The 26,535-nt window shown below is 53.1% G+C and overlaps 1 protein-coding gene across 5 annotated transcripts in view; it reads left to right on the top strand.

Moving 5' to 3' along the window:
• fndc3a (fibronectin type III domain containing 3A) overlaps positions 1-26,535 on the top strand; it is a 197,957-nt gene that overhangs the window by 47,455 nt on the left and 123,967 nt on the right. For 2 of the 5 annotated variants that reach the window (XM_055880771.1, XM_055880770.1), the window contains exons 1-2: positions 5,665-6,440; positions 14,215-14,290. In XM_055880771.1, coding sequence (XP_055736746.1) covers positions 6,309-6,440; positions 14,215-14,290 — 208 coding nt within the window. In that variant the 5' untranslated portion in view covers positions 5,665-6,308. Of the gene's footprint in view, positions 1-4,066; positions 4,568-5,664; positions 6,441-14,214; positions 14,291-26,535 lie in introns of those variants that run through there. The other 3 variants (XM_055880773.1, XM_055880772.1, XM_055880774.1) reach the window with 2 other exon arrangements.

Here is a 26,535-nt window from a genome sequence, read left to right as displayed (position 1 = left end):
GTCGTAAGACGGTACAGAGAGACTGAGAGACAGCTTCTCTTGCTAGGTCGTAAGACGGTACAGAGAGACTGAGAGACTGCTTCTCTCGCTAGGTCATAAGACGGTACAGAGAGACTGAGAGACAGCTTCTCTTGCTAGGTCGTAAGACGGTACAGAGAGACTGAGAGACAGCTTCTCTTGCTAGGTCATAAGACGGTACAGAGAGACTGAGAGACAGCTTCTCTTGCTAGGTCGTAAGACGGTACAGAGAGACTGAGAGACAGCTTCTCTCGCTAGGTCGTAAGACGGTACAGAGAGACTGAGAGACAGCTTCTCTTGCTAGGTCATAAGACGGTACAGAGAGACTGAGAGACAGCTTCTCTTGCTAGGTCGTAAGACGGTACAGAGAGACTGAGAGACAGCTTCTCTCACTAGGTCAGAAGACGATACAGAGAGACAGCTTCTCTCGCTAGGTCATAAGACGATACAGAGAGACTGAGAGACAGCTTCTCTTGCTAGGTCGTAAGACGGTACAGAGAGACTGAGAGACAGCTTCTCTTGCTAGGTCGTAAGACGGTACAGAGAGACTGAGAGACAGCTTCTCTTGCTAGGTCATAAGACGGTACAGAGAGACTGAGAGACAGCTTCTCTTGCTAGGTCGTAAGACGGTACAGAGAGACTGAGAGACAGCTTCTCTCGCTAGGTCGTAAGACGGTACAGAGAGACTGAGAGACTGCTTCTCTCGCTAGGTCATAAGACGGTACAGAGAGACTGAGAGACAGCTTCTCTTGCTAGGTCGTAAGACGGTACAGAGAGACTGAGAGACAGCTTCTCTCACTAGGTCAGAAGACGATACAGAGAGACAGCTTCTCTCGCTAGGTCATAAGACGATACAGAGAGACTGAGAGACAGCTTCTCGCTAGGTCATAAGACGGTACAGAGAGACTGAGAGACAGCTTCTCTTGCTAGGTCGTAAGACGGTACAGAGAGACTGAGAGACTGCTTCTCTCGCTAGGTCATAAGACGGTACAGAGAGACTGAGAGACAGCTTCTCTTGCTAGGTCGTAAGACGGTACAGAGAGACTGAGAGACAGCTTCTCTTGCTAGGTCGTAAGACGGTACAGAGAGACTGAGAGACTGCTTCTCTCGCTAGGTCATAAGACGGTACAGAGAGACTGAGAGACAGCTTCTCTTGCTAGGTCGTAAGACGGTACAGAGAGACTGAGAGACAGCTTCTCTTGCTAGGTCATAAGACGGTACAGAGAGACTGAGAGACAGCTTCTCTCGCTAGGTCGTAAGACGGTACAGAGAGACTGAGAGACAGCTTCTCTTGCTAGGTCATAAGACGGTACAGAGAGACTGAGAGACAGCTTCTCTTGCTAGGTCGTAAGACGGTACAGAGAGACTGAGAGACAGCTTCTCTCACTAGGTCAGAAGACGATACAGAGAGACAGCTTCTCTCGCTAGGTCATAAGACGATACAGAGAGACTGAGAGACAGCTTCTCGCTAGGTCATAAGACGGTACAGAGAGACTGAGAGACAGCTTCTCTTGCTAGGTCGTAAGACGGTACAGAGAGACTGAGAGACTGCTTCTCTCGCTAGGTCATAAGACGGTACAGAGAGACTGAGGGACAGCTTCTCTTGCTAGGTCGTAAGACGGTACAGAGAGACTGAGAGACAGCTTCTCTTGCTAGGTCATAAGACGGTACAGAGAGACTGAGAGACAGCTTCTCTTGCTAGGTCGTAAGACGGTACAGAGAGACTGAGAGACAGCTTCTCTCGCTAGGTCATAAGACGGTACAGAGAGACTGAGAGACAGCTTCTCTTGCTAGGTCGTAAGACGGTACAGAGAGACTGAGAGACAGCTTCTCTCGCTAGGACATAAGACGGTACAGAGAGACTGAGAGACAGCTTCTCTTGCTAGGTCATAAGACGGTACAGAGAGACTGAGAGACAGCTTCTCTTGCTAGGTCGTAAGACGGTACAGAGAGACTGAGAGACAGCTTCTCTTGCTAGGTCGTAAGACGGTACAGAGAGACTGAGAGACAGCTTCTCTCGCTAGGTCATAAGACGGTAGCAGTCCTGTGTGACTCAGTTGGTAGAGCATGATGGTTGCAACGTCAGGGTTGTGAGTTCAATTCCCACGGGGACTACTACAGAAATGTATGCTGTCGCTCTGGATTAGAGCATCTGCTAAATGTATAAATTGTTGAACTGCCACCTCCCGCCGCCCCGTCTCCTCTAGCGGACCTCGTCTCCTCTATTGACCTCGTCTCCTCTAGCGGACCTCCCGCCGCCCCGTCTCCTCTAGCGGACCTCCCGCCGCCCCGTCTCCTCTAGTGACCTCGTCTCCTCTAGTGACCTCGTCTCCTCTAGTGACCTCGTCTCCTCTAGCGGACCTCCCACCGCCCTGTCTCCTCTAGTGACCTCGTCGCCTCTAGCGGACCTCCCGCCGCCCCGTCGCCTCTAGCGGACCTCCCACCGCCTCGTCTCCTCTAGTGACCTCGTCTCCTCTAGTGGACCTCCCACCGCCTCGTCTCCTCTAGCGGACCTCCCGTCTCCTCTAGCGGACCTCCCGCCGCCTCGTCTCCTCTAGCGGACCTCCCGCCGCCTCGTCTCCTCTAGCGGACCTCCCGCCGCCTCGTCTCCTCTAGCGGACCTCCCGCCGCCTCGTCTCCTCTAGCGGACCTCCCGCCGCCTCGTCTCCTCTAGCGACCTCCCACCGCCCCGTCTCCTCTAGCGGACCTCCCAACGCCCCGTCTCCTCCCGCCGCCTCGTCTCCTCTAGCGGACCTCCCGCCGCCTCGTCTCCTCTAGCGGACCTCCCGCCGCCTCGTCTCCTCTAGCGGACCTCCCGCCGCCTCGTCTCCTCTAGCGACCTCCCACCGCCCCGTCTCCTCTAGCGGACCTCCCAACGCCCCGTCTCCTCCCGCCGCCTCGTCTCCTCTAGCGGACCTCCCACCGCCCCGTCTCCTCTAGCGGACCTCCCCGTCTCCTCTAGCGGACCTCCCGTCTCCTCTAGCGGACCTCCCGCCGCCTCTAGCGGACCTCCCGCCGCCCCGTCTCCTCTAGCGACCTCCCGCCGCCCCGTCTCCTCTAGCGACCTCCCGCCTCCCCGTCTCCTCTAGCGGACCTCCCGCCGCCCCGTCTCCTCTAGCGGACCTCCCGCCGCCTCGTCTCCTCTAGCGGACCTCCCGCCGCCTCGTCTCCTCTAGCGGACCTCCCGCCGCCTCGTCTCCTCTAGCGGACCTCCCGCCGCCTCGTCTCCTCTAGCGGACCTCCCGCCGCCCCGTCTCCTCTAGCGGTTCTCCCGCCGCCTCGTCTCCTCACACATCAGTCACATTATTAATAGAAGGTGTACGGTGTTTTGCTCTGTGAATGGAAGAGCGAGGGAGAAGGTGGGATGGAGATAGATGGATAGGGAGGAGAGAGGGAACTGAGGGAGGGGAGGGGGAGTAGTGTTGTGCATGTCAGGCTGTGGGTCGTTCGCTCAGCTCAGTTCCTTTAAGCCATTGTTGTCGCGGTGAAGGCAGGCTGAACAAAGGAGCCCCCTGATTGGTGTTTAGAGCAGGGTTGTCAAACATACGGCTGGCCCACGGGTCGTTTTAATAAAACATTTTATATATATATTTATTTTTAAAGGATATAAATGCAACATCACAACAAAGAGAACCATGGAGTAGCAGACACGCAAGCGCAGTCACTAACAGAGACAGACAGGGAGGAAGCAAGGGAGGGAGGGAGGGAGGAAGGAAGAAAACCCTGTAACACACAGAGAGGGAGAGAGCGAGGGATATCAAGAGACAATTCAGGAGCCTTTATCCCGTTCTACCATCTAAGAATCTCCTCTCTATCCTTCTATCCCTCCACCCTCTTTACCGTAGAACAGAGGACAGCGGAGCGCGCACTGCCTGGGCATAATCTGTCGTTTCACTCTCTCCGTGACGGTTGTGGTGATCGGACATCGCCGTGACTTATTTGTTGAAGGGGTTACCGTGGAGACGGGCTGCTGTGCTGGAGCCTGAGGCAGGAGAAAGGGAGACTGGGAGCTAGGGGGAGGGGGGAGGGGGGGAGAGAGAAAGCGCCACAGTGGCGCTGTGGAACAGAGGAGGCAGAGCCGAGCAGGGTACTGTCTGTGCAAACAAACACGGGCATCACGCCACGATAGAGACCTCCTGTGAGCACTAACGCTACAGCCATAGCTACGCTATACAGAGAGAGATTACCTCCAGGGCGCCAGCCAGCGCTGAACAGAAACCAAGCCAGAGAACCTGGTCCATCCATCCATCTGCCCCCTTCACAGCCCCCCTGCTGCTGCACCAGTCCTCTCCCTGGCAGGGGCTTCTCCTCCCTGGGCTTGGTGTGGAGGGAGGGAGGGGGGTGGGGGTTCCGTGGAGGGAGTAAAACGAGGACAGGCGTCTAGGTTCGCTGAGGCCCGATGTGGCGGTGTCGCAGGTGATGAAGGCTGGGTGAGGTGGGAGAGGAGAGGGTCTCTGAGACCCTGGAGTGCTGCCCGGGGGTCGGTCGTCCTTTTTCTTTCTGTGATCGTGAGAACAGCGACGTCTGAATGAGAGAGATGCGGGCAACAGTAAGTAAGAGAAACACAGAGGACTACCGTAAAAGAGAGAGAGAGCGACACAGAGAGGGCGAGAGAGAGAGAGCGAGAGAGAGAGAGAGCGCGAGAGCGAGAGAGAGCGAGAGAGCGAGAGCGAGAGAGAGAGAGCGAGAGAGAGAGAGCGAGAGAGAGAGCGAGAGAGAGAGCGAGAGAGAGCGAGAGAGAGCGAGAGAGAGCGAGAGAGAGCGAGAGAGAGCGAGAGAGAGCGAGAGAGAGCGAGAGAGAGCGAGAGAGAGCGAGAGAGAGCGAGAGAGAGCGAGCGAGAGCGAGCGAGAGCGAGCGAGAGCGAGCGAGAGAGAGCGAGAGAGAGCGAGAGAGAGCGAGCGAGAGCGAGCGAGAGAGAGCGAGAGAGAGCGAGAGAGAGCGAGAGAGAGCGAGAGAGAGCGAGAGAGAGAGAGAGAGAGAGCTACCGTAAGAGAGAGAGAGAGAGAGAGAGCTACCGTAAGAGAGAGAGAGAGAGAGACACAGAGAGGGCTACCGTAAGAGAGAGAGAGAGAGAGGGCTACCGTTAGAGACACACACAGAGAGGGCTACCGTTAGAGACACACACAGAGAGGGCTACCGTTAGAGACACACACAGAGAGGGCTACCGTTAGAGAGGGAGACACACAGAGAGGACTACCGTAAGAGAAAGAGAGATACAGAGAGGACTACCGTAAGAGAGACACACAGAGAGGACTACCGTTAGAGAGGGAGACACACAGAGAGGGCTACCGTTAGAGAGGGAGACACACAGAGAGGGCTACCGTTAGAGAGGGAGACACACAGAGAGGGCTACCGTTAGAGAGGGAGACACACAGAGAGGGCTACCGTTAGAGAGGGAGACACACAGAGAGGGCTACCGTTAGAGAGGGAGACACACAGAGAGGACTACCGTAAGAGAGAGAGAGACACAGAGAGGGCTACCGTTAGAGAGACACACAGAGAGGACTACCGTAAGAGAGTGAGACACACAGAGGGCTACCGTTAGAAACAAAGAGAGGACTACCGTAAGAGAGAGAGAGAGACACAGAGAGGGCTACCGTTAGAGAGAGAGAGACACACAAAGAGGACTACCGTTAGAGACAGAGACACACAGAGAGGGCTACCTTGAGAGAGAGAGAGAGACACACAGAGAGGACTACCGTAAGAGAGAGAGAGCGACAAAGAGGACTACCGTAAGAGAGAGACAGAGACACACAGAGAGAGAGACAGAGAGGGCTACCTTAAGAGAGAGAGAGAGACACACACACAGAGAGGGCTACCGTGAGAGAGCGGGGGACAGAGATTTGGGAGGGAGGAGGATGGAGGGAGGGAGAGGAGGCTGAGTGTTGTCGTTAGTGAGATGAGAGGTGTGGACTGTGCTGTCATTGGTGAAAGGATGGTAGGGTAGGGAGGTGGTGGGGAGGGATGTTGGTGGAAGAGAAAGCCAGCTGGTAGCTTCACACGGGAAGTAGAAAGCAAACAAACACACGCGTCATGGACCCCCCCCCCCCTCCCATCCCTCCACCAATAGGGAGGGCCTTGACTTTGATTCAATTAGCCACCTACCCACACCCTCCTATCATGCTCTCACTGTCGCTGTTTGCCTGTGTGGGCGTGTGAACAACATCTGTGTGCGTGACACCGTGAGAGGGCGCGTGTGTGTGTGTGTGTGCGTAACACACTGTGGCAGGCAGTGAAAGGGGTAGTCCATCTCAGTCTGAGCTGAGTTCATGAAAGGGAGTCTGTGGACATGGAGGTGATGCTGAATGCAGTGCAGACACAGAGCCAGGGAGAGACGGAGAGGATCCTCCGCCTCAGACAGAGCCCTATGCCCTGGGAGACTCACAGCTTCTATGATGGCAGAGATCTCCACAAGAGCGAGGTAGGGTCCCTAACTAACCAGACACACACATCTACACAGAGTAGCAGTAAGGCTAATTACACGTTACAGCGTATCTTGTACGCTCGATAAGATCAGAAGGTTTTAGAGGGGAGTGGCGTATCTAGGGGAGTGGCGTATCTAGGGGAGTGGCGTATCTAGGGGAGTGGCGTATCTAGGGGAGTGGCGTATCTAGGGGAGTGGCGTATCTAGGGGAGTGGCGTATCTAGGGGAGTGGCGTATCTAGGGGAGTGGCGTATCTAGGAGTGGCGTATCTAGGAGTGGCGTATCTAGGAGTGGCGTATCTAGGAGTGGCGTATCTAGGGGAGTGGCGTATCTAGGGGAGTGGCGTATCTAGGGGAGTGGCGTATAGAGGAAAGATTGGCATTAAAAATGCTTATTTCTGAAATGTTTACTTCCGATTGAAACTAGACCTGTAGTTTGTTTTCTGAAATGTAAATCTTGTGAAATTGTGTTTATCTAAAGCAAGGGAAGCTGAAAATCAAAGCCTGCGTAGTTGGATACATTTGGCGTCTAGTATTCCTAGAAGCTTTTGTTTGTGTCCTAAATTGGAGCCCTATTTACTGTAAGTGCAGTACTTTAAACATAGCCATATAAGGAGCGAGGGGAGTGGCCTTGCGAGGGGAGTGGCCTTGCGAGGGGAGTGGCCTTGCGAGGGGAGTGGCCTTGCGAGGGGAGTGGCCTTGCGAGGGGAGTGGCCTTGCGAGGGGAGTGGCCTTGCGAGGGGAGTGGCCTTGCGAGGGGAGTGGCCTTGCGAGGGGAGTGGCTTCGTTAAGTTGGAACGTGTTTACTATAAAGTGCACTACTATAAACAGAGCCACATAAGCCCTGATGAAAAGGATTGGACGAGGTGATATCAGAAATAGGGAGCCATTTTGACTCGAGCCTTTCTTAGTGACCAGGCTGCAGGGTTATTAGCCTATAGCTTCCTCTTTAGTTTAATCAATATATATTTTTATTCATCTCACCTAATCTCTTCATATCTCACTATTGTCTGATAGATAGTGTTAATACCCAACAACTTGTTCTTTACAATTCTAATCAAATCAACGTTTTTTGGGCCGCAAACAAAGCTTTGCAAGGTGTTAACAGCAGGTGCGGAGAAATGCTTATGTTACTAGCTCCAACAGTAGATTCTCTCTCTCTCACACACACACACACACACACACACACACACACACACACACACACACACACACACACACACACACACACACACATCAAAAGTACAAAATATTATTATTTTTAACTGACAGAATGAGTACAACTAAAAAATCTACAATACAAATACGTGTGTGTGTGTATAGACACTATATCATTTGGAAAGAAAATGGTATGTACAGTACTATGTATATTAGGGAAAAGTGATCCTAGAGCAGAATTGATACTCTGAGCTGCTTTAAGCAGACAGGCATTGAGACCTAGGGTTTATGTGACACGTCAGAGAGAGGGGAAAAACGTGTCATGAGCTCAGCCAGTGTGTTATAAAATGACAGTGGAGTGACTGAGTCATAGGTTGCACCCTCAAAACGATATCCTATTTCCCGGTATATAGTGCACTACATTTTGACCAGAAGCCCTATAATGACCAGAACAGACCAATAATTCTCCCCCTCTTTCTGAGTCCTCGGCGCAGTCTGCCCGAAGTGACGTTGTTCACACGTCAGAACTGAATCTACCCCCCCCCCCCTCCCTTTCTCTTTGTATCAGTCCGGTGTCCTGCATGCCTGTGTGCGTGCGTGCTGGGCTCACCATTATGGGTCTCTAATGGTCAAGGTGGGGTGGAGAGAGGAGGGTGAGGGAGATCTCATTTTTATATTGTAAATAAGCTTTGGCAATATGTACATTGTTACGTCATGCCAATAAAGCGAATTGAATTGAATTGAATTGAATTGAGATAAGTGTAACGCTATGGGAAAGAAGGGAATCCTCCTGTCTGTAATAAGATGACACGGGGTAAAATTCACCGTTCTGTTTTTGCTTGTTTACAGCGGGTCATTTCAAAGGGAACTGTCGGAGGTGCTCTAGTATTGTTACATCACCTAATGTTGTAGAATTAAGATTCAAACTGGACGAATTCACCCAAAGTATTGTGGGAAGCTTGTGGAAGGCTACCCGAAACGTTTGAACCAAGTTAAACAATTTAAAGGCAATGCTACCAAATACTAATTGAGTGTATGTAAACTTCTGACCCACTGGGAATGTGATGAAAGAAAATAAAAGCTGAAATAAATCATTCTCTCTACTATTATTCTGACATTCCACATTTTTTAAATAAAGTGGTGATCCTAACTGACCTAAATCAGGGAATTTTTACTAGGATTAAATGTCAGGAATTGTGAAAAACTGAGTTTAAATGTATTTGGCTAAGGTGTATGTAAACTTCCGATTTCAACTGTACGTTGGGAATCATATCTACGTGGGGAATCATATCGACGTGGGGAATCATATCGACGTGGGGAATCATATCGACGTGGGGAATCATATCGACGTGGGGAATCATATCGACGTGGGGAATCATATCGACGTGGGGAATCATATCTACGTGGTGAATCATATCGACGTGGTGAATCATATCGACGTGGGGAATCATATCGACGTGGGGAATCATATCGACGTGGGGAATCATATCGACGTGGGGAATCATATCGACGTGGGGAATCATATCGACGTGGGGAATCATATCGACGTGGGGAATCATATCGACGTGGGGAATCATATCGACGTGGGGAATCATATCGGCGTGGTGAATCATATCGACGTGGGGAATCATATCTACGTGTTGTATCGGGACCCATAATATCTCATGATGAGATCCCTGGAAGTTCTAGGCCCTGACTAAAAAACATCTCTCTTGACCATGGGGTTTCATCCTGGACTAGGTTTAACCTAATCTGTGTCTGGGGAAACCAGCCCCATATGACCCTAACCCCAACCCCACACTAACCCCCACACTAACCCCCACACTGAACCCCACACTAACCCCCACACTAACCCCCACACTGAACCCCACACTAACCCCCACACTGACCCCCACACTGACCCCCACACTGACCCCCACACTGACCCCCACACTGACCCCCACACTGACCCCCACACTAACCCCCACACTAACCCCCACACTAACCCCCACACTAACCCCCACACTAACCCCACCCCCACACTAACCCCACCCCCACACTAACCCCACCCCCACACTAACCCCACCCCCACACTAACCCCACCCCCACACTAACCCCCACACTAACCCCACACTAACCCCACCCCCACACTAACCCCAACCCCACACTAACCCCCACACCAACCCCCACACCAACCCCCACACCAACCCCCACACCAACCCCCACACCAACCCCCACACCAACCCCCACACCAACCCCCACACCAACCCCCACACTAACCCCCACACTAACCCCCACACTAACCCCCACACTAACCCCCACACTAACCCCCACACTAACCCCCACACTAACCCCCACACTAACCCCCACACTAACCCCCACACTAACCCCCACACTAACCCCCACACTAACCCCCACACTAACCCCCACACTAACCCCCACACTAACCCCAACCCCCACACTAACCCCAACCCCCACACTAACCCCAACCCCCACACTAACCCCAACCCCCACACTAACCCCAACCCCCACACTAACCCCAACCCCCACACTAACCCCAACCCCCACACAAACCCCAACCCCCACACTAACCCCAACCCCCACACTAACCCCAACCCCCACACTAACCCCAACCCCCACACTAACCCCAACCCCCACACTAACCCCAACCCCCACACTAACCCCAACCCCCACACTAACCCCAACCCCCACACTAACCCCAACCCCCACACTAACCCCAACCCCCACACTAACCCCAACCCCCACACTAACCCCAACCCCCACACTAACCCCAACCCCCACACTAACCCCAACCCCCACACTAACCCCAACCCCCACACTAACCCCAACCCCCACACTAACCCCAACCCCCACACTAACCCCAACCCCCACACTAACCCCAACCCCCACACTAACCCCAACCCCCACACTAACCCCAACCCCCACACTAACCCCAACCCCCACACTAACCCCAACCCCCACACTAACCCCAACCCCCACACTAACCCCAACCCCCACACTAACCCCAACCCCCACACTAACCCCAACCCCACACTAACCCCAACCCCACACTAACCCCAACCCTAACCCCAACCCCAACCCTAACCCTAACCCCAACCCCACATTAACCCTAACCCCAACCCCACATTAACCCCAACCCCAACCCCACATTAACCCCAACCCCAACCCCACACTAACCCTAACCCCAACCCCACACTAACCCCAACCCCAACCCCACACTAACCCCAACCCCACACTAACCCCAACCCCACACTAACCCCAACCCCACACTAACCCCAACCCCACACTAACCCCAACCCCACACTAACCCCAACCCCACACTAACCCCACATTAACCCCAACCCCACACTAACCCCAACCCCACACTAACCCCAACCCCAACCCTAACCCTAACCCCAACCCCACATTAACCCTAACCCCAACCCCACATTAACCCTAACCCCAACCCCACATTAACCCCAACCCCAACCCCACATTAACCCTAACCCCAACCCCACATTAACCCCAACCCCACATTAACCCCAACCCCACACTAACCCTAACCCCAACCCCACACTAACCCCAACCCTAACCTAAACCCCACACTACCCCCAACCCCACACTAACCCCAACCCCAACCCAACACTAACCCCTCCCCAACCCTAACCTAAACCCCACACTACCCCCAGCCCCACCCTAAACCCTAAACCCCAACCTAACCCCTCCCCAACCCCAACCCCACACTAACCCCAACCCCACACTAACCCCACCCACCCCCACACTAACCCAACCCCAACCTAAACCCCACACTAACCCCAACCCCAACCTAAACCCCACACTAACCCAACCCCAACCTAAACCCCACACTAACCCAACCCCAACCTAAACCCCACACTAACCCCAACCCCACCCACCCCCACACTAACCCAACCCCAACCTAAACCCCACACTAACCCCAACCCCACCCACCCCCACACTAACCCCACCCACCCCCACACTAACCCTAACCCCCAACCCACGCTAACCCCAGCCCCTACCTAAACCCCACACTAACCCCACCCTAACACCACCCTAACACCACCCTAACACCACCCTAACACCACCCTAAACACCACCCTAAACACCACCCTAAACACCACCCTAAACACCACCCTAAACACCACCCTAAACACCACTCTAACACCACCCTAAACACCACCCTAAACACCACCCTAAACACCACTCTAACACCACCCTAAACACCACCCTAAACACCACCCTAAACACCACCCTAAACACCACCCTAAACACCACCCAAACACCACCCTAACACCACCCTAACACCACCCTAACACCACCCTAACACCACCCTAACACCACCCTAACACCACCCTAACACCACCCTAACACCACCCTAACACCACCCTAACACCACCCTAACACCACCCTAACACCACCCTAACACCACCCTAACACCACCCTAACACCACCCTAACACCACCCTAACACCACCCTAACACCACCCTAACACCACCCTAACACCACCCTAACACCACCCTAACACCACCCTAACACCACCCTAACACCACCCTAACACCACCCTAACACCACCCTAACACCACCCTAACACCACCCTAACACCACCCTAACACCACCCTAACACCACCCTAACACCACCCAAACACCACCCTAAACACCACCCTAAACACCACCCTAAACACCACCCTAAACACCACCCTAAACACCACCCTAACACCACCCTAACACCACCCTAACACCACCCTAAACACCACCCTAAACACCACCCTAAACACCACCCTAAACACCACCCTAAACACCACCCTAAACACCACCCTAAACACCACCCTAAACACCACCCTAAACACCACCCTAAACACCACCCTAAACACCACCCTAAACACCACCCTAAACACCACCCTAAACACCACCCTAAACACCACCCTAAACACCACCCTAAACACCACCCTAAACACCACCCTAAACACCACCCTAACACCACCCTAACACCACCCTAACACCACCCTAACACCACCCTAACACCACCCTAACACCACCCTAACACCACCCTAACACCACCCTAAACTCCACCCTAAACTCCACCCTAACTCCACACTAACCCGACCCCAACCTAAACTCCACACTAACCCCACACTAACCCCACTCTAACCCCACTCTAACCCCAACCCCACACTAACCCCACCCACCCACCCCCACCCTAAACACCACCCTAAACACCACACTAACCCCACACTAACCCCACCCACCCGCACACTAACCCCACCCCCATACTAACCCCACCCCAACCCCACATGTCACTGATTTGAAGAAGCTTTCAGTGGCTCATTTTGAATCAACATGTAGCATGGCTGGTAAATAAGGCTGTCTGTTCCTGACTGTAAACAGGGTTAAATCAACATGTAACATGGCTGGTAAATAAGGCTGTCTGTTCCTGACTGTAAACAGGGTTAAATCAACATGTAACATGGCTGGTAAATAAGGCTGTCTGTTCCTGACTGTAAACAGGGTTAAATCAACATGTAACATGGCTGGTAAATAAGGCTGTCTGTTCCTGACTGTAAACAGGGTTAAATCAACATGTAACATGGCTGGTAAATATGGCTGTCTGTTCCTGACTGTAAACAGGGTTAAATCAACATGTAACATGGCTGGTAAATAAGACTGTCTGTTCCTGACTGTAAACAGGGTTAAATCAACATGTAACATGGCTGGTAAATAAGACTGTCTGTTCCTGACTGTAAACAGGGTTAAATCAACATGTAACATGGCTGGTAAATAAGGCTGTCTGTTCCTGACTGTAAACAGGGTTAAATCAACATGTAACATGGCTGGTAAATATGGCTGTCTGTTCCTGACTGTAAACAGGGTTAAATCAACATGTAACATGTTGACGCCAGCAGCATACCACCCTGCATACCACTACTGGCTTGCTTCTGAAGCTAAGCAGGGTTGGTCCTGGTCAGTCCCTGGATGGGAGACCAGATGCTGCTGGAAGTGGTGTTGGAGGGCCAGTAGGAGGCACTCTTTCCTCTGGTCTAAACAATATCCCAATGCCCCAGGGCAGTGATTGGGGACACTGTCCTGTATAGGGTGCCGTCTTTCGGATGGGACGTTAAACGGGTGTCCTGACTCTCTGAGGTCATTAAAGATCCCATGGCACTTATCGTAAGAGTAGGGGTGTCAACCCCGGTGTCCTGGCTAAATTCCCAATCTGGCCCTCAAACCATCATGGTCACCTAATAATCCCCAGTTTACAATTGGCTCATTCATCCCCCTCCTCTCCCCTATAACTATTCCCCAGGTCGTTGCTGCAAATGAGAACGTGTTCTCAGTCAACTTACCTGGTAAAATAACGGTAAAAAAAAAAAAAAAAACATGGCTGGTAACATGGCTGGTAAATAAGACTGTCTGTTCCTGACTGTGAACAGGGTTGAGTTCATTGGGACCATACTGTGGAAAAACATTTTAAAATGGACAATCAAAACAAGTGTTTCTCATTGGACAAGTTCAGGTAGTCCCTGGCCGTTACGGTCTTATGTTGTTTATTATTTTCGTGTTGTGTCGTGAACACCTGTGTGATGTCATTATACAGGTGTTTGATGTGTTTCTCTCCACAGGTAATCCTGGTGCAGGTGAACCCAGGTGAGGCCTTCACTATACGGCGAGAGGATGGTCAGTTTCAGTGTATCACAGGTAAGACACTCTACAAATAGTTCTACTCCTTTTAGTTCTCTCCTACAGACGGCTCGAGGGGTTAATAAAGCTGCTGCATTCACTAATACAGGGTGTTCATTCATTAGGACAAATGTTTAAAAAAAGTTTTGCAATGGAAAACAAAATTTAAGATTAACTTATTCAGTACAGATAGTTCCGGCCTGAGCATGACCCAGTACTTCCCAAGTGTCGCTATCTCTCTCGCTATCTCTCTCGCTATCTCTCTCGCTATCTCTCTCGCTATCTCTCTCGCTATCTCGCTCGCTATCTCGCTCGCTATCTCGCTCGCTATCTCGCTCGCTATCTCGCTCGCTGTCTCGCTCGCTGTCTCGCTCGCTGTCTCGCTCGCTGTCTCGCTCGCTATCTCGCTCGCTGTCTCGCTCGCTATCTCGCTCGCTATCTCGCTCGCTGTCTCGCTCGCTGTCTCGCTCGCTATCTCGCTCGCTATCTCGCTCGCTGTCTCGCTCGCTGTCTCGCTCGCTGTCTCGCTCGCTGTCTCGCTCGCTATCTCGCTCGCTATCTCGCTCGCTGTCTCGCTCGCTGTCTCTCTCTCGCTCGCTGTCTCGCTCGCTGTCTCGCTCGCTGTCTCGCTCGCTGTCTCTCTCTCGCTCGCTGTCTCGCTCGCTGTCTCGCTCGCTGTCTCGCTCGCTGTCTCTCTCTCGCTCGCTGTCTCGCTCGCTGTCTCGCTCGCTGTCTCGCTCGCTGTCTCTCTCTCGCTCGCTGTCTCGCTCGCTGTCTCGCTCGCTGTCTCGCTCGCTGTCTCGCTCGCTGTCTCTCTCTCGCTCGCTGTCTCGCTCGCTATCTCGCTCGCTATCTCGCTCGCTGTCTCGCTCGCTGTCTCGCTCGCTGTCTCGCTCGCTATCTCGCTCGCTATCTCGCTCGCTATCTCGCTCGCTATCTCGCTCGCTATCTCGCTCGCTGTCTCGCTCGCTGTCTCGCTCGCTGTCTCGCTCGCTGTCTCGCTCGCTGTCTCGCTCGCTATCTCGCTCGCTGTCTCGCTCGCTATCTCGCTCGCTATCTCGCTCGCTGTCTCTCTCTCGCTCGCTATCTCGCTCGCTGTCTCTCTCTCGCTCGCTGTCTCGCTCGCTATCTCGCTCGCTATCTCGCTCGCTGTCTCGCTCGCTGTCTCTCTCTCGCTCGCTATCTCGCTCGCTGTCTCGCTCGCTGTCTCTCTCTCGCTCGCTATCTCGCTCGCTGTCTCGCTCGCTGTCTCTCTCTCGCTCGCTGTCTCGCTCGCTGTCTCGCTCGCTGTCTCGCTCGCTGTCTCGCTCGCTGTCTCGCTCGCTGTCTCGCTCGCTGTCTCGCTCGCTGTCTCGCTCGCTGTCTCGCTCGCTGTCTCTCTCTCGCTCGCTATCTCGCTCGCTGTCTCGCTCGCTGTCTCTCTCTCGCTCGCTATCTCGCTCGCTGTCTCGCTCGCTGTCTCTCTCTCGCTCGCTGTCTCGCTCGCTGTCTCTCTCGCTCGCTGTCTCGCTCGCTGTCTCTCTCTCGCTCGCTATCTCGCTCGCTGTCTCGCTCGCTGTCTCGCTCGCTGTCTCGCTCGCTGTCTCGCTCGCTGTCTCGCTCGCTGTCTCGCTCGCTGTCTCGCTCGCTGTCTCGCTCGCTGTCTCTCTCTCGCTCGCTGTCTCGCTCGCTGTCTCGCTCGCTGTCTCGCTCGCTGTCTCGCTCGCTATCTCGCTCGCTGTCTCGCTCGCTGTCTCGCTCGCTGTCTCGCTCGCTGTCTCGCTCGCTGTCTCGCTCGCTGTCTCGCTCGCTGTCTCGCTCGCTGTCTCGCTCGCTGTCTCGCTCGCTGTCTCGCTCGCTGTCTCGCTCGCTGTCTCTCTCTCGCTCGCTATCTCGCTCGCTGTCTCGCTCGCTGTCTCGCTCGCTATCTCGCTCGCTATCTCGCTCGCTATCTCGCTCGCTGTCTCGCTCGCTGTCTCGCTCGCTGTCTCGCTCGCTGTCTCGCTCGCTGTCTCGCTCGCTGTCTCGCTCGCTGTCTCGCTCGCTGTCTCGCTCGCTGTCTCTCTCTCGCTGTCTCGCTCGCTGTCTCGCTCGCTGTCTCGCTCGCTGTCTCGCTCGCTGTCTCGCTCGCTGTCTCGCTCGCTGTCTCGCTCGCTGTCTCGCTCGCTGTCTCGCTCGCTGTCTCGCTCGCTGTCTCGCTCGCTATCTCGCTCGCTGTCTCGCTCGCTATCTCGCTCGCTGTCTCGCTCGCTGTCTCGCTCGCTGTCTCGCTCGCTGTCTCTCTCTCGCTCGCTATCTCGCTCGCTGTCTCGCTCGCTGTCTCGCTCGCTGTCTCGCTCGCTGTCTCGCTCGCTGTCTCGCTCGCTGTCTCTCTCTCGCTCGCTATCTCGCTCGCTGTCTCGCTCGCTATCTCGCTCGCTATCTCGCTCGCTGTCTCTCTCTCGCTCGCTGTCTCGCTCGCTGTCTCGCTCGCTATCTCGCTCGCTGTCTCGCTCGCTGTCTCGCTCGCTGTCTCGCTCGCTGTCTCGCTCGCTGTCTCGCTCGCTGTCTCGCTCGCTGTCTCGCTCGCTGTCTCGCTCGCTGTCTCGCTCGCTGTCTCGCTCGCTGTCTCGCTCGCTGTCTCGCTCGCTGTCTCGCTCGCTGTCTCGCTCGCTGTCTCTCTCTCGCTCGCTATCTCGCTCGCTGTCTCGCTCGCTGTCTCTCTCTCGCTCGCTATCTCGCTCGCTGTCTCGCTCGCTGTCTCGCTCGCTGTCTCTCTCTCGCTCGCTATCTCGCTCGCTGTCTCGCTCGCTGTCTCGCTCGCTGTCTCGCTCGCTGTCTCGCTCGCTGTCTCGCTCGCTGTCTCTCTCTCGCTCGCTGTCTCGCTCGCTATCTCGCTCGCTATCTCGCTCGCTGTCTCTCTCTCGCTCGCTATCTCGCTCGCTGTCTCGCTCGCTATCTCGCTCGCTGTCTCGCTCGCTGTCTCGCTCGCTGTCTCGCTCGCTGTCTCGCTCGCTGTCTCGCTCGCTATCTCGCTCGCTGTCTCGCTCGCTGTCTCTCTCTCGCTCGCTATCTCGCTCGCTGTCTCGCTCGCTGTCTCTCTCTCGCTCGCTATCTCGCTCGCTGTCTCGCTCGCTGTCTCGCTCGCTATCTCGCTCGCTATCTCGCTCGCTGTCTCTCTCTCGCTCGCTATCTCGCTCGCTGTCTCGCTCGCTGTCTCGCTCGCTATCTCGCTCGCTGTCTCGCTCGCTGTCTCGCTCGCTGTCTCGCTCGCTGTCTCGCTCGCTGTCTCGCTCGCTGTCTCGCTCGCTGTCTCGCTCGCTGTCTCGCTCGCTGTCTCGCTCGCTATCTCGCTCGCTGTCTCGCTCGCTGTCTCTCTCTCGCTCGCTATCTCGCTCGCTGTCTCGCTCGCTGTCTCTCTCTCGCTCGCTATCTCGCTCGCTGTCTCGCTCGCTGTCTCGCTCGCTGTCTCTCTCTCGCTCGCTGTCTCGCTCGCTGTCTCGCTCGCTGTCTCGCTCGCTGTCTCGCTCGCTGTCTCTCTCTCGCTCGCTATCTCGCTCGCTGTCTCTCTCTCGCTCGCTATCTCGCTCGCTGTCTCGCTCGCTATCTCGCTCGCTGTCTCGCTCGCTGTCTCGCTCGCTGTCTCGCTCGCTGTCTCGCTCGCTGTCTCGCTCGCTGTCTCGCTCGCTGTCTCTCTCTCGCTCGCTGTCTCGCTCGCTGTCTCGCTCGCTGTCTCGCTCGCTGTCTCGCTCGCTATCTCGCTCGATATCTCGCTCGATATCTCGCTCGCTATCTCGCTCGCTATCTCGCTCGCTATCTCGCTCGCTGTCTCGCTCGCTGTCTCGCTCGCTGTCTCGCTCGCTGTCTCGCTCGCTGTCTCGCTCGCTGTCTCGCTCGCTGTCTCGCTCGCTGTCTCGCTCGCTGTCTCGCTCGCTGTCTCGCTCGCTGTCTCGCTCGCTGTCTCGCTCGCTGTCTCGCTCGCTGTCTCTCTCTCGCTCGCTATCTCGCTCGCTGTCTCGCTCGCTGTCTCGCTCGCTGTCTCGCTCTCGCTCGCTGTCTCGCTCGCTGTCTCGCTCGCTGTCTCGCTCGCTGTCTCGCTCGCTGTCTCGCTCGCTGTCTCGCTCGCTGTCTCTCTCTCGCTCGCTATCTCGCTCGCTGTCTCGCTCGCTGTCTCGCTCGCTGTCTCGCTCGCTGTCTCGCTCGCTGTCTCGCTCGCTGTCTCGCTCGCTGTCTCGCTCGCTGTCTCGCTCGCTGTCTCTCTCTCGCTCGCTGTCTCGCTCGCTGTCTCTATCTCGCTCGCTGTCTCGCTCGCTGTCTCTCTCTCGCTCGCTATCTCGCTCGCTATCTCGCTCGCTGTCTCGCTCGCTATCTCGCTCGCTGTCTCGCTCGCTATCTCGCTCGCTGTCTCGCTCGCTGTCTCGCTCGCTGTCTCGCTCGCTGTCTCGCTCGCTGTCTCGCTCGCTGTCTCGCTCGCTGTCTCGCTCGCTGTCTCGCTCGCTGTCTCTCGCTCGCTGTCTCGCTCGCTGTCTCGCTCGCTGTCTCGCTCGCTGTCTCGCTCGCTGTCTCGCTCGCTGTCTCGCTCGCTGTCTCGCTGTCTCTCTCGCGCTCGCTGTCTCTCTCGCGCTCGCTGTCTCTCTCGCGCTCGCTGTCTCTCTCGCGCTCGCTGTCTCTCTCGCGCTCGCTGTCTCTCTCGCGCTCGCTGTCTCTCTCGCGCTCGCTGTCTCTCTCGCGCTCGCTGTCTCTCTCGCGCTCGCTGTCTCTCTCGCGCTCGCTGTCTCTCTCGCGCTCGCTGTCTCTCTCGCGCTCGCTGTCTCTCTCGCGCTCGCTGTCTCTCTCGCGCTCGCTGTCTCTCTCTCTCGCGCTCGCTGTCTCTCTCTCTCGCGCTCGCTGTCTCTCTCTCTCGCGCTCGCTGTCTCTCTCTCTCGCGCTCGCTGTCTCTCTCTCTCGCGCTCGCTGTCTCTCTCTCTCGCGCTCGCTGTCTCTCTCTCTCGCGCTCGCTGTCTCTCCCTCTCGCGCTCGCTGTCTCTCCCTCTCGCGCTCGCTGTCTCTCTCTCTCGCGCTCGCTGTCTCTCTCGTTCGCTGTCTCTCTCGTTCTCTCTGTCTATGACTGTTTTAATTTGACAGATGATTGAGCGAGCTGTGTGCTGATATACTATCATGTCAAATCACTGTTTGCTGTAATTGCAGTGTGTTTCTGTGTTTGTAGTGCAGTCACACGATAGCGACAGAGTCTGTGTCTGTTAGAATGAGAGGTGGTTGAGACCCTGTTAGTCATCCCTCTCAGCTCTGTCAGGGAGTGTGAGGAGTGCAGGCGGGCTTTGTGATGCGTGAACACACACACACACACACACACACACACACACACACACACACACACACACACACACACACACACACACACACACACACACACACACACACACACACGGGATGTGCATCTTTCCCGTTCAAGATGATTCGATATGTTTCTAGATACATGGGCTCCGATACGATACAGGAATGATATGTTTTATTTTGAACTGATTCGGTGTGGTTCAGTTTGATTCGAGGAACAAATCAATGCACTAACATTTATTTTATTTTCTAAATCAAAATCTGCTGCTAACGGAGCTCTGAGCTGGAGCTCTGAGCTGACATGTCCAGCCATCATCCACTAAGTATTTTGTTATTTTTGCAGATTAATAGTGTGAGACTAGTAATGTATCAATATTTATCTTTATAAATTAGCTATGACGAAGCCTAGCAAATTAATATATAGCAGAACTTTGAATTTCACCCTCGTCATCAAATGGTTTCCCAAATCGAATTGTATTTGTCACAAGCACGAATAGAACAATCTTACCGTGAAATGCTTACTTACCAGCCCTTAACCAACAATACCTGGGGGGGGGGATTGCTTTGGCCCTCATTTTCCAGCTCCCTTGTCTTGCTCACACTGAGGGAGAGCTATTTGTGATTTATTTTTTTTACCCGTCTCCCCAATTTCATGGTATCCTATTGTCCCATCGCTGCAACTCCCGTACAGACTCGGGAGAGGCAAAGGTAGCGAGCCATGCGTCCTCCGTAACATGACCCTGCCAAGCCACACTGCTTCTTGACACACTGCTCGTTTAACCCGGAAGCCAGACGCACCAATGTGTCAGAGGAAACACCGTACACCTGGCGACTGTGTCAGCGTGCATGCGCCCGGCCCGCCACAGGAGTTGCTATAGAGCATGATGGGACAAGGAAATCCCGGCCGGCCAAACCCGCTCCTAACCTGGACGACGCTGGGCCAATTGTGCGCCACCTCATTGTTCTCCCGGTCGCGGCCGGCTGCGACACAGCCCGGGATCAAACCCATATCTGTAGTGACGCCGCTCGGGAGGCCCGAGGGAGAAGTTGTTGTCCTGGAACCACACTGCCAGGTCTCTGACCTTTCTATAGGTTGTCTCATTGTTGTCGGTGATCAGTCCTACCACCGTTGTCGTCGGCAAACTTTATTGATGGTTGTTGGAGTTGTGGGGAACAGGGAGTACAGGAAGGGACTAAGCACGTACACCTGAGGGGTCCCCGTGTTGAGGATCAGCATGGCAGACGTGTTGTTGCCTACTCTTACCACCTGGGGGCGGCCCTTCAGAATGTCCAGGATCCTGTTGCAGAGGGAGGTGTTTAGTCCCAGGGTCCTTAGCTTAGTGATGAGCTTTGAGGGCACTATGGTGTTGAACGCTGAGCTGTAGTCAATGAACAACGTTCTCACATAGGTGTTTCTTTTTTGGGAGCCATGACCAGCCTTTCAAAGCACTTCATGGCTACTGACGTGAGTGCTATGGGGCAGTAATAATTTAGGCAGGTTACCTTCGCTTCCTCAGGGAGAGGTTGAAAATGTCAGTGAAGACACTTGCCAGTTGGTCAGCGCATGCTCAGAGTACACATCCTGGTAATCCGGCCTTGTGGATGTTGACCTGTTTTAAAGGTCTTACTCACATCTGCTACGGAGAGCGTGATCACACAGTAGTCTGCAACAGCTGGTGCTGTCATGCATGCTTCAGTGTTGCTTTCCTCGACACGAGCATAAAATAAATTTAGCTTGTCTGGTTGGCTCGCATCTGGGTTTCCCTTTGTAATCTGTAATAGTTTTCAGGCCCTGCCACATCCGACGAGCGTCAGAGCCAGTGTAGTAGGATTCAATCTCAATCCTGTTATGACGCTTTGATTGTTGGATGGTTCGTCTGAGGGCATAGTGGGATCTCTTATAAGCGTCTGGATTAATCTCCCATTCCTTGAAAGCGGCAGCTCTAGCTTTTAGCTCGATACGGATGTTGCCTGTAATCCATGGCTTCTGGTTGGGAAATGTACGTACTAAAGGTCGACCGATTTATGATTTTTCAACGCCGATACCGATTATTGGAGGACCAAAAAAGCTGATTCCGATTAATCAGACGATTAAAACATTTTTTATTTTTTTATTAAATAATAAAATGTATTTGTAATAATGACAATTACAACAATACTGAATTAACACTTATTTTATCTTAATATAATACATCAATTAAATCAATTTAGCCTCAAATAAATAATGAAACATGTTTAAATAATGCAAAAACAAAGTGTTGGAGAAGAAAGTAAAAGTGCAATATGTACCATGTAAGAAAGCTAACGTTTAAGTTCCTTGCTCAGAACATGAGAACATATGAAAGCTGGTGGTTCCTTTTAACATGAGACTTCAACATTCCAAGGTAAGAGGTTTTAGGTTGTAGTTAATATAGTATTTATAGGACTATTTATCTCTATACCATTTGTATTTCATATACCATTGACTATTGGATGTTCTTATAGGCACTTTAGTATTGCCAGTGTAACAGTATAGCTTCTGTCCCTCTCCTCGCTCTTACTTGGGCTCGAACCAGGAACACCGACAACAGCCACCCTCGAAGCAGCGTTACCCATGCAGAGCAAGGGGAACAACTACTCCAAGTCTCAGAGCGAGTGACGTTTGAAACGCTATTAGCGCGCACCCCGCTCACTAGCTAGACATTTCACATCGGTTACACCAGCCTAATCTCGGGAGTTGATAGGCTTGAAGTTATAAACAGCGCAATGCTTGAAGCATTGCGAAGAGCTGCTGGAAAAACGGCCAAATTTCTGTTTGAATGAATGCTTACGAGCCTGCTGGTGCCAACCATCGCTCAGTCAGACTGCTCAATCATCATAGACTTAATTATAACATAATAACACAGAGAAATACGAGCCTTAAGTCATTAATATGGTCGAATCCGGAAACTATCATCTCGAAAACAAAACATTTATTCTTGCAGTGAAATACGGAACCGTTCTGTATTTTATCTAACGGGTGGCATCCATAAGTCTAAAGATTCCTGTTACATTGCACAACCTTCAATGTTATGTCATAATTACGTAAAATTCTGGCAAATCAGGCGGCCAAAACTGTTGCATATACCCTGACTCTGCGTGCAATGAACGCAAGAGAAGTGATACAATTTCACCTGGTTAATATTGCCTGCTAACCTGGATTTCTTTTAGCTAAATATGCAGGTTTAAAAATATATACTTCTGTGTATTGATTTTAAGAAAGGCATTGATGTTTATGGTTAGGTATAGTCGTGCAAAGATTGCGCTTTTGTTTAATCATCCCCCGTTTGGCGAAGTTGGCTGTCTTTGTTAGGAAGAAATAGTCTTCACACAGTTCGCAACGAGCCAGGCGGCCCAAACTGCTGCATATACCCTGACTCTGTTGCACAGAACGCAAGAGCAATGACACAATTTCCCTAGTTAAAATAAATTCATGTTAGCAGGCAATATTAACAAAATATGCAGGTTTAAAAATATATACTTGTGTATTGATTTTAAGAAAGGCATTGATGTTTATGGTTAGGTACACGTTGGAGCAACGACAGTCCTTTTTCGCAAAGCGCACCACATCGATTATATGCTACGCAGGACACGCTAGATAAACTAGTAATATCATCAACCATGTGTAGTTAACTAGTGATTATGATTGATTGATTGTTTTTTATAAGATAAGTTTAATGCTAGCTAGCAACTTACCTTGGCTTCTTACTGCATTCGTGTAACAGGCAGGCTCCTCGTGGAGTGCAATGAGAGGCAGGTGGTTAGAGCGTAGGACTAGTTAACCGTAAGGTTGCAAGATTGAATCCCCGAGCTGACAAGGTAAAAATCTGTCGTTCTGCCCCTGAACAAGGCAGTTAACCCACCGTTCCTAGGCTGTCATTGAAAATAAGAATGTGTTCTTAACTGACTTGCCTAGTTAAATAAAGGTGTAAAAATAAATAAAACAAATCGGCCAAATCGGTGTCCAAAAATACCGATTTCCGATTGTTATGTTAACTTGAAATCGGCCCTAATTAATCGGCCATTCCGATTTAATCGGTCGACCTCTAGTACGTACAGTCACTGTGGGGACGTCGTCAATCTACTTACTGATGAAGCCGATGACTGAGGTTTTGTACTTCTCAATGCCATTGGATGAATCCCGGAAACATATTCCAGTCTGTGACGGCAAAACAGTCCTGTAGCTTCCGCGTCATCTGACCACTTCTGTATTGAGCAACTCACTGGTACTTCCTGCTTTAGTTTTTGCCGGTAAGCAGGAATCAGGACGATAGAATTATGATCAGATTTGCCAAATGGATGGAGAACTTTGTTATGCGTCTGTGTGTGGAGTGAAGGTGGTCTAGAGTTTTATTTAAAAATGTTTCTCTCTGGTTGCACATGTGACATGCTGGTAGAAATGAGGTAAAACAGATTTAAGTCCCTGGCCAATAGGAGCGCCGCTTCTCAATGCTTTCTTCTTTGAGTGCGGTCTTAGTGCCAGCATCGGTTTGTGTTGGTAAATAGACGGCTACGAATAATACAGATGAAAACTCTCTTGATAGTGTGGTCTACAGCTTATCATGAGGTATTCTACCTCAGGCGAGCAATACTTTGAGACTTAATATTAGACATCGCTCACCTGCTATTATGATCCCCGCCCCTCGTCTTATCGGAGGTAGCTGTTCTCTCTTGACGATGCATGGAAAACCCAGCAGAATGTATATTATTAATGTTCTCGACATAACTGATTACAGACTGAGGCGCTTCATGGTTTGGGTGGGGGGGGGGGGGGACATAACTGATTACAGACTGAGGCGCTTCATGGTTTGGTGGGGGGGGGGACAACTGATTATAGACTGAGGCGCTTCATGGTTTGGTGGGGGGGGGGGGGGGATAACTGATTACAGACTGAGGTGCTTCATGGTTTGGGTGGGGGGGGGACATAACTGATTACAGACTGAGGTGCTTCATGGTTTGGGTGGGGGGGGGGTCATAACTGATTACAGACTGAAGTGCTTCATGGTTTGGTGGCTGGGGGGGGGGGGCATAACTGATTACAGTCTCTCGCGCTCTCTCTCGCGCTCTATGCCCCCCTTTCTCCCGCTTCCTATAAAGCAGGGAAACTGGGTGTATGAAGGATGTCCCCTGGGAAACAGGGAAACTGGGTGTAGGAAGGGAAACTTTCAATGTTACAGATTTGAAATGTAAGAAATTGACAACTTTTCACATGTTTCACCTCTTTAACAGCACTGGACAGGCTGTCTATTCACCCTCTTTAACACACCCTTTCTAGACAGGCTCTCTTTTCTTCCATCTCCCCTTCCAGACCCACTGCGTCCCCTCCTTCATTTGATCCACTGTTCATTACACGTCATCCCAGTCCTCTCTCCCACCCCCCCATCCCAATGATGAGCTCAGCGCTCTGGCTAGTTTCTCTACTTAGAGCTAGAGGTGGGCCAGCCTGACTGACGAGACTCAGTCTGATGTGGTACTCAACAAAGGAGAGATGTCAGACTAGAGGGGGTGGTCTCTCTATCAGCAGAGTTAGGTGTCAGACGAGGGAAGAGGGGGGGGGGGAGAGAGTGGAGGGGAGGAGAGGAGAGGAGAGGGGAGGAGAGGATCAATGGAGGGCTGGAGCTCTGCTGCTTATTGCTCCCTCTGTCACAGAGTGGTCTCTTTTCTCAGTGACGTGCATGGAGGGATGACTCACTGCTCATGGAGCAGGGAGGCGGGGGGTGGTGTGTGTTCCCCGTGTATGTGTTTTGTGAATGTGTTCCTGTGTGCGTGTGTTTTAACCATGCAATTTGATACAGCTGAGAAACCAGGAGGTGTGTGTGTGTGTCGGCCGTTCTCTCCCAGATCTATTTGTGTTTCATTCATGTATTTTTAGCAGCTGGAAGTGCGTAATGTGTTTCCAACTACCTAATGGACTGCTTAATATGAAGAGACCATCTGGTAAGAAGAAGTAAAATAACATATCCATTATAATGTTTGACATCTCCCATGGGGGAGCGAGAAGGACAGAGAGTTGATTGAGCTGGAGTGTGTGTGCACCACTCAGGGCATGGCGATAACCAGCAGCCATTTTGAATTAGTTTCCCAACATAGGGCCCTGAATCCTGTCCCCTTTCAACACACGTTACTCGTGTCACACACACACACACACACACACACACACTAACTGCCCGCTGGGTATGTTCACGCCACAAGGGGTGGGGCGTAGGGCAGTTGACCGTATTACCACCACACCGAAGGTCACGTGTCATGAAGGCCTGGTCAAATTCCACTTGATCGTTTAGTCAGGGTAATTAGGCTTCTCTAAGCTCTGATGCTGCTGATGGTCATTAGTAGTCTACCAAACTTGCTAACTGCCTGGTCCTCAGCACTCTATTGTCCCTCTAATCACTCTGACATCATGGAAAATGTAATCAAACACGCCTATGAGCTCATGTTGCGCAACATTTCAATAGGCTATGCAATTGGGGAGAAGGGCCCGACGCGGTGACCCTGGGGAGAAGGGCCCCTGGGGAGAAGGGCCCGACGCGGTGACCCTGGGGAGAAGGGCCCCTGGGGAGAAGGGCCCGATGCGGTGACCCTGGGGAGAAGGGCCCGACGCGGTGACCCTGGGGAGAAGGGCCCCTGGGGAGAAGGGCCCGACGCGGTGACCCTGGGGAGAAGGGCCCCTGGGGAGAAGGGCCCGACGCGGTGACCCTGGGGAGAAGGGCCCGACGCGGTGACCCGGGGAGAAGGGCCCCTGGGGAGAAGGGCCCGACGCGGCGACCCTGGGGAGAAGGGCCCCTGGGGAGAAGGGCCCGACGCGGTGACCCGGGGAGAAGGGCCCCTGGGGAGAAGGGCCCCTGGGGAGAAGGGCCCCTGGGGAGAAGGGCCCCTGGGGAGAAGGGCCCGACGCGGCGACCCGGGGAGAAGGGCCCCTGGGGAGAAGGGCCCGACGCGGTGACCCTGGGGAGAAG

This window comes from Salvelinus fontinalis, chromosome 24, assembly GCF_029448725.1.
Source record: "Salvelinus fontinalis isolate EN_2023a chromosome 24, ASM2944872v1, whole genome shotgun sequence".
NCBI lineage: Eukaryota > Metazoa > Chordata > Actinopteri > Salmoniformes > Salmonidae > Salvelinus > Salvelinus fontinalis.
Note: the sequence above shows the minus strand (reverse complement) of the source record. Positions and strands in the feature narration are given on the sequence as shown.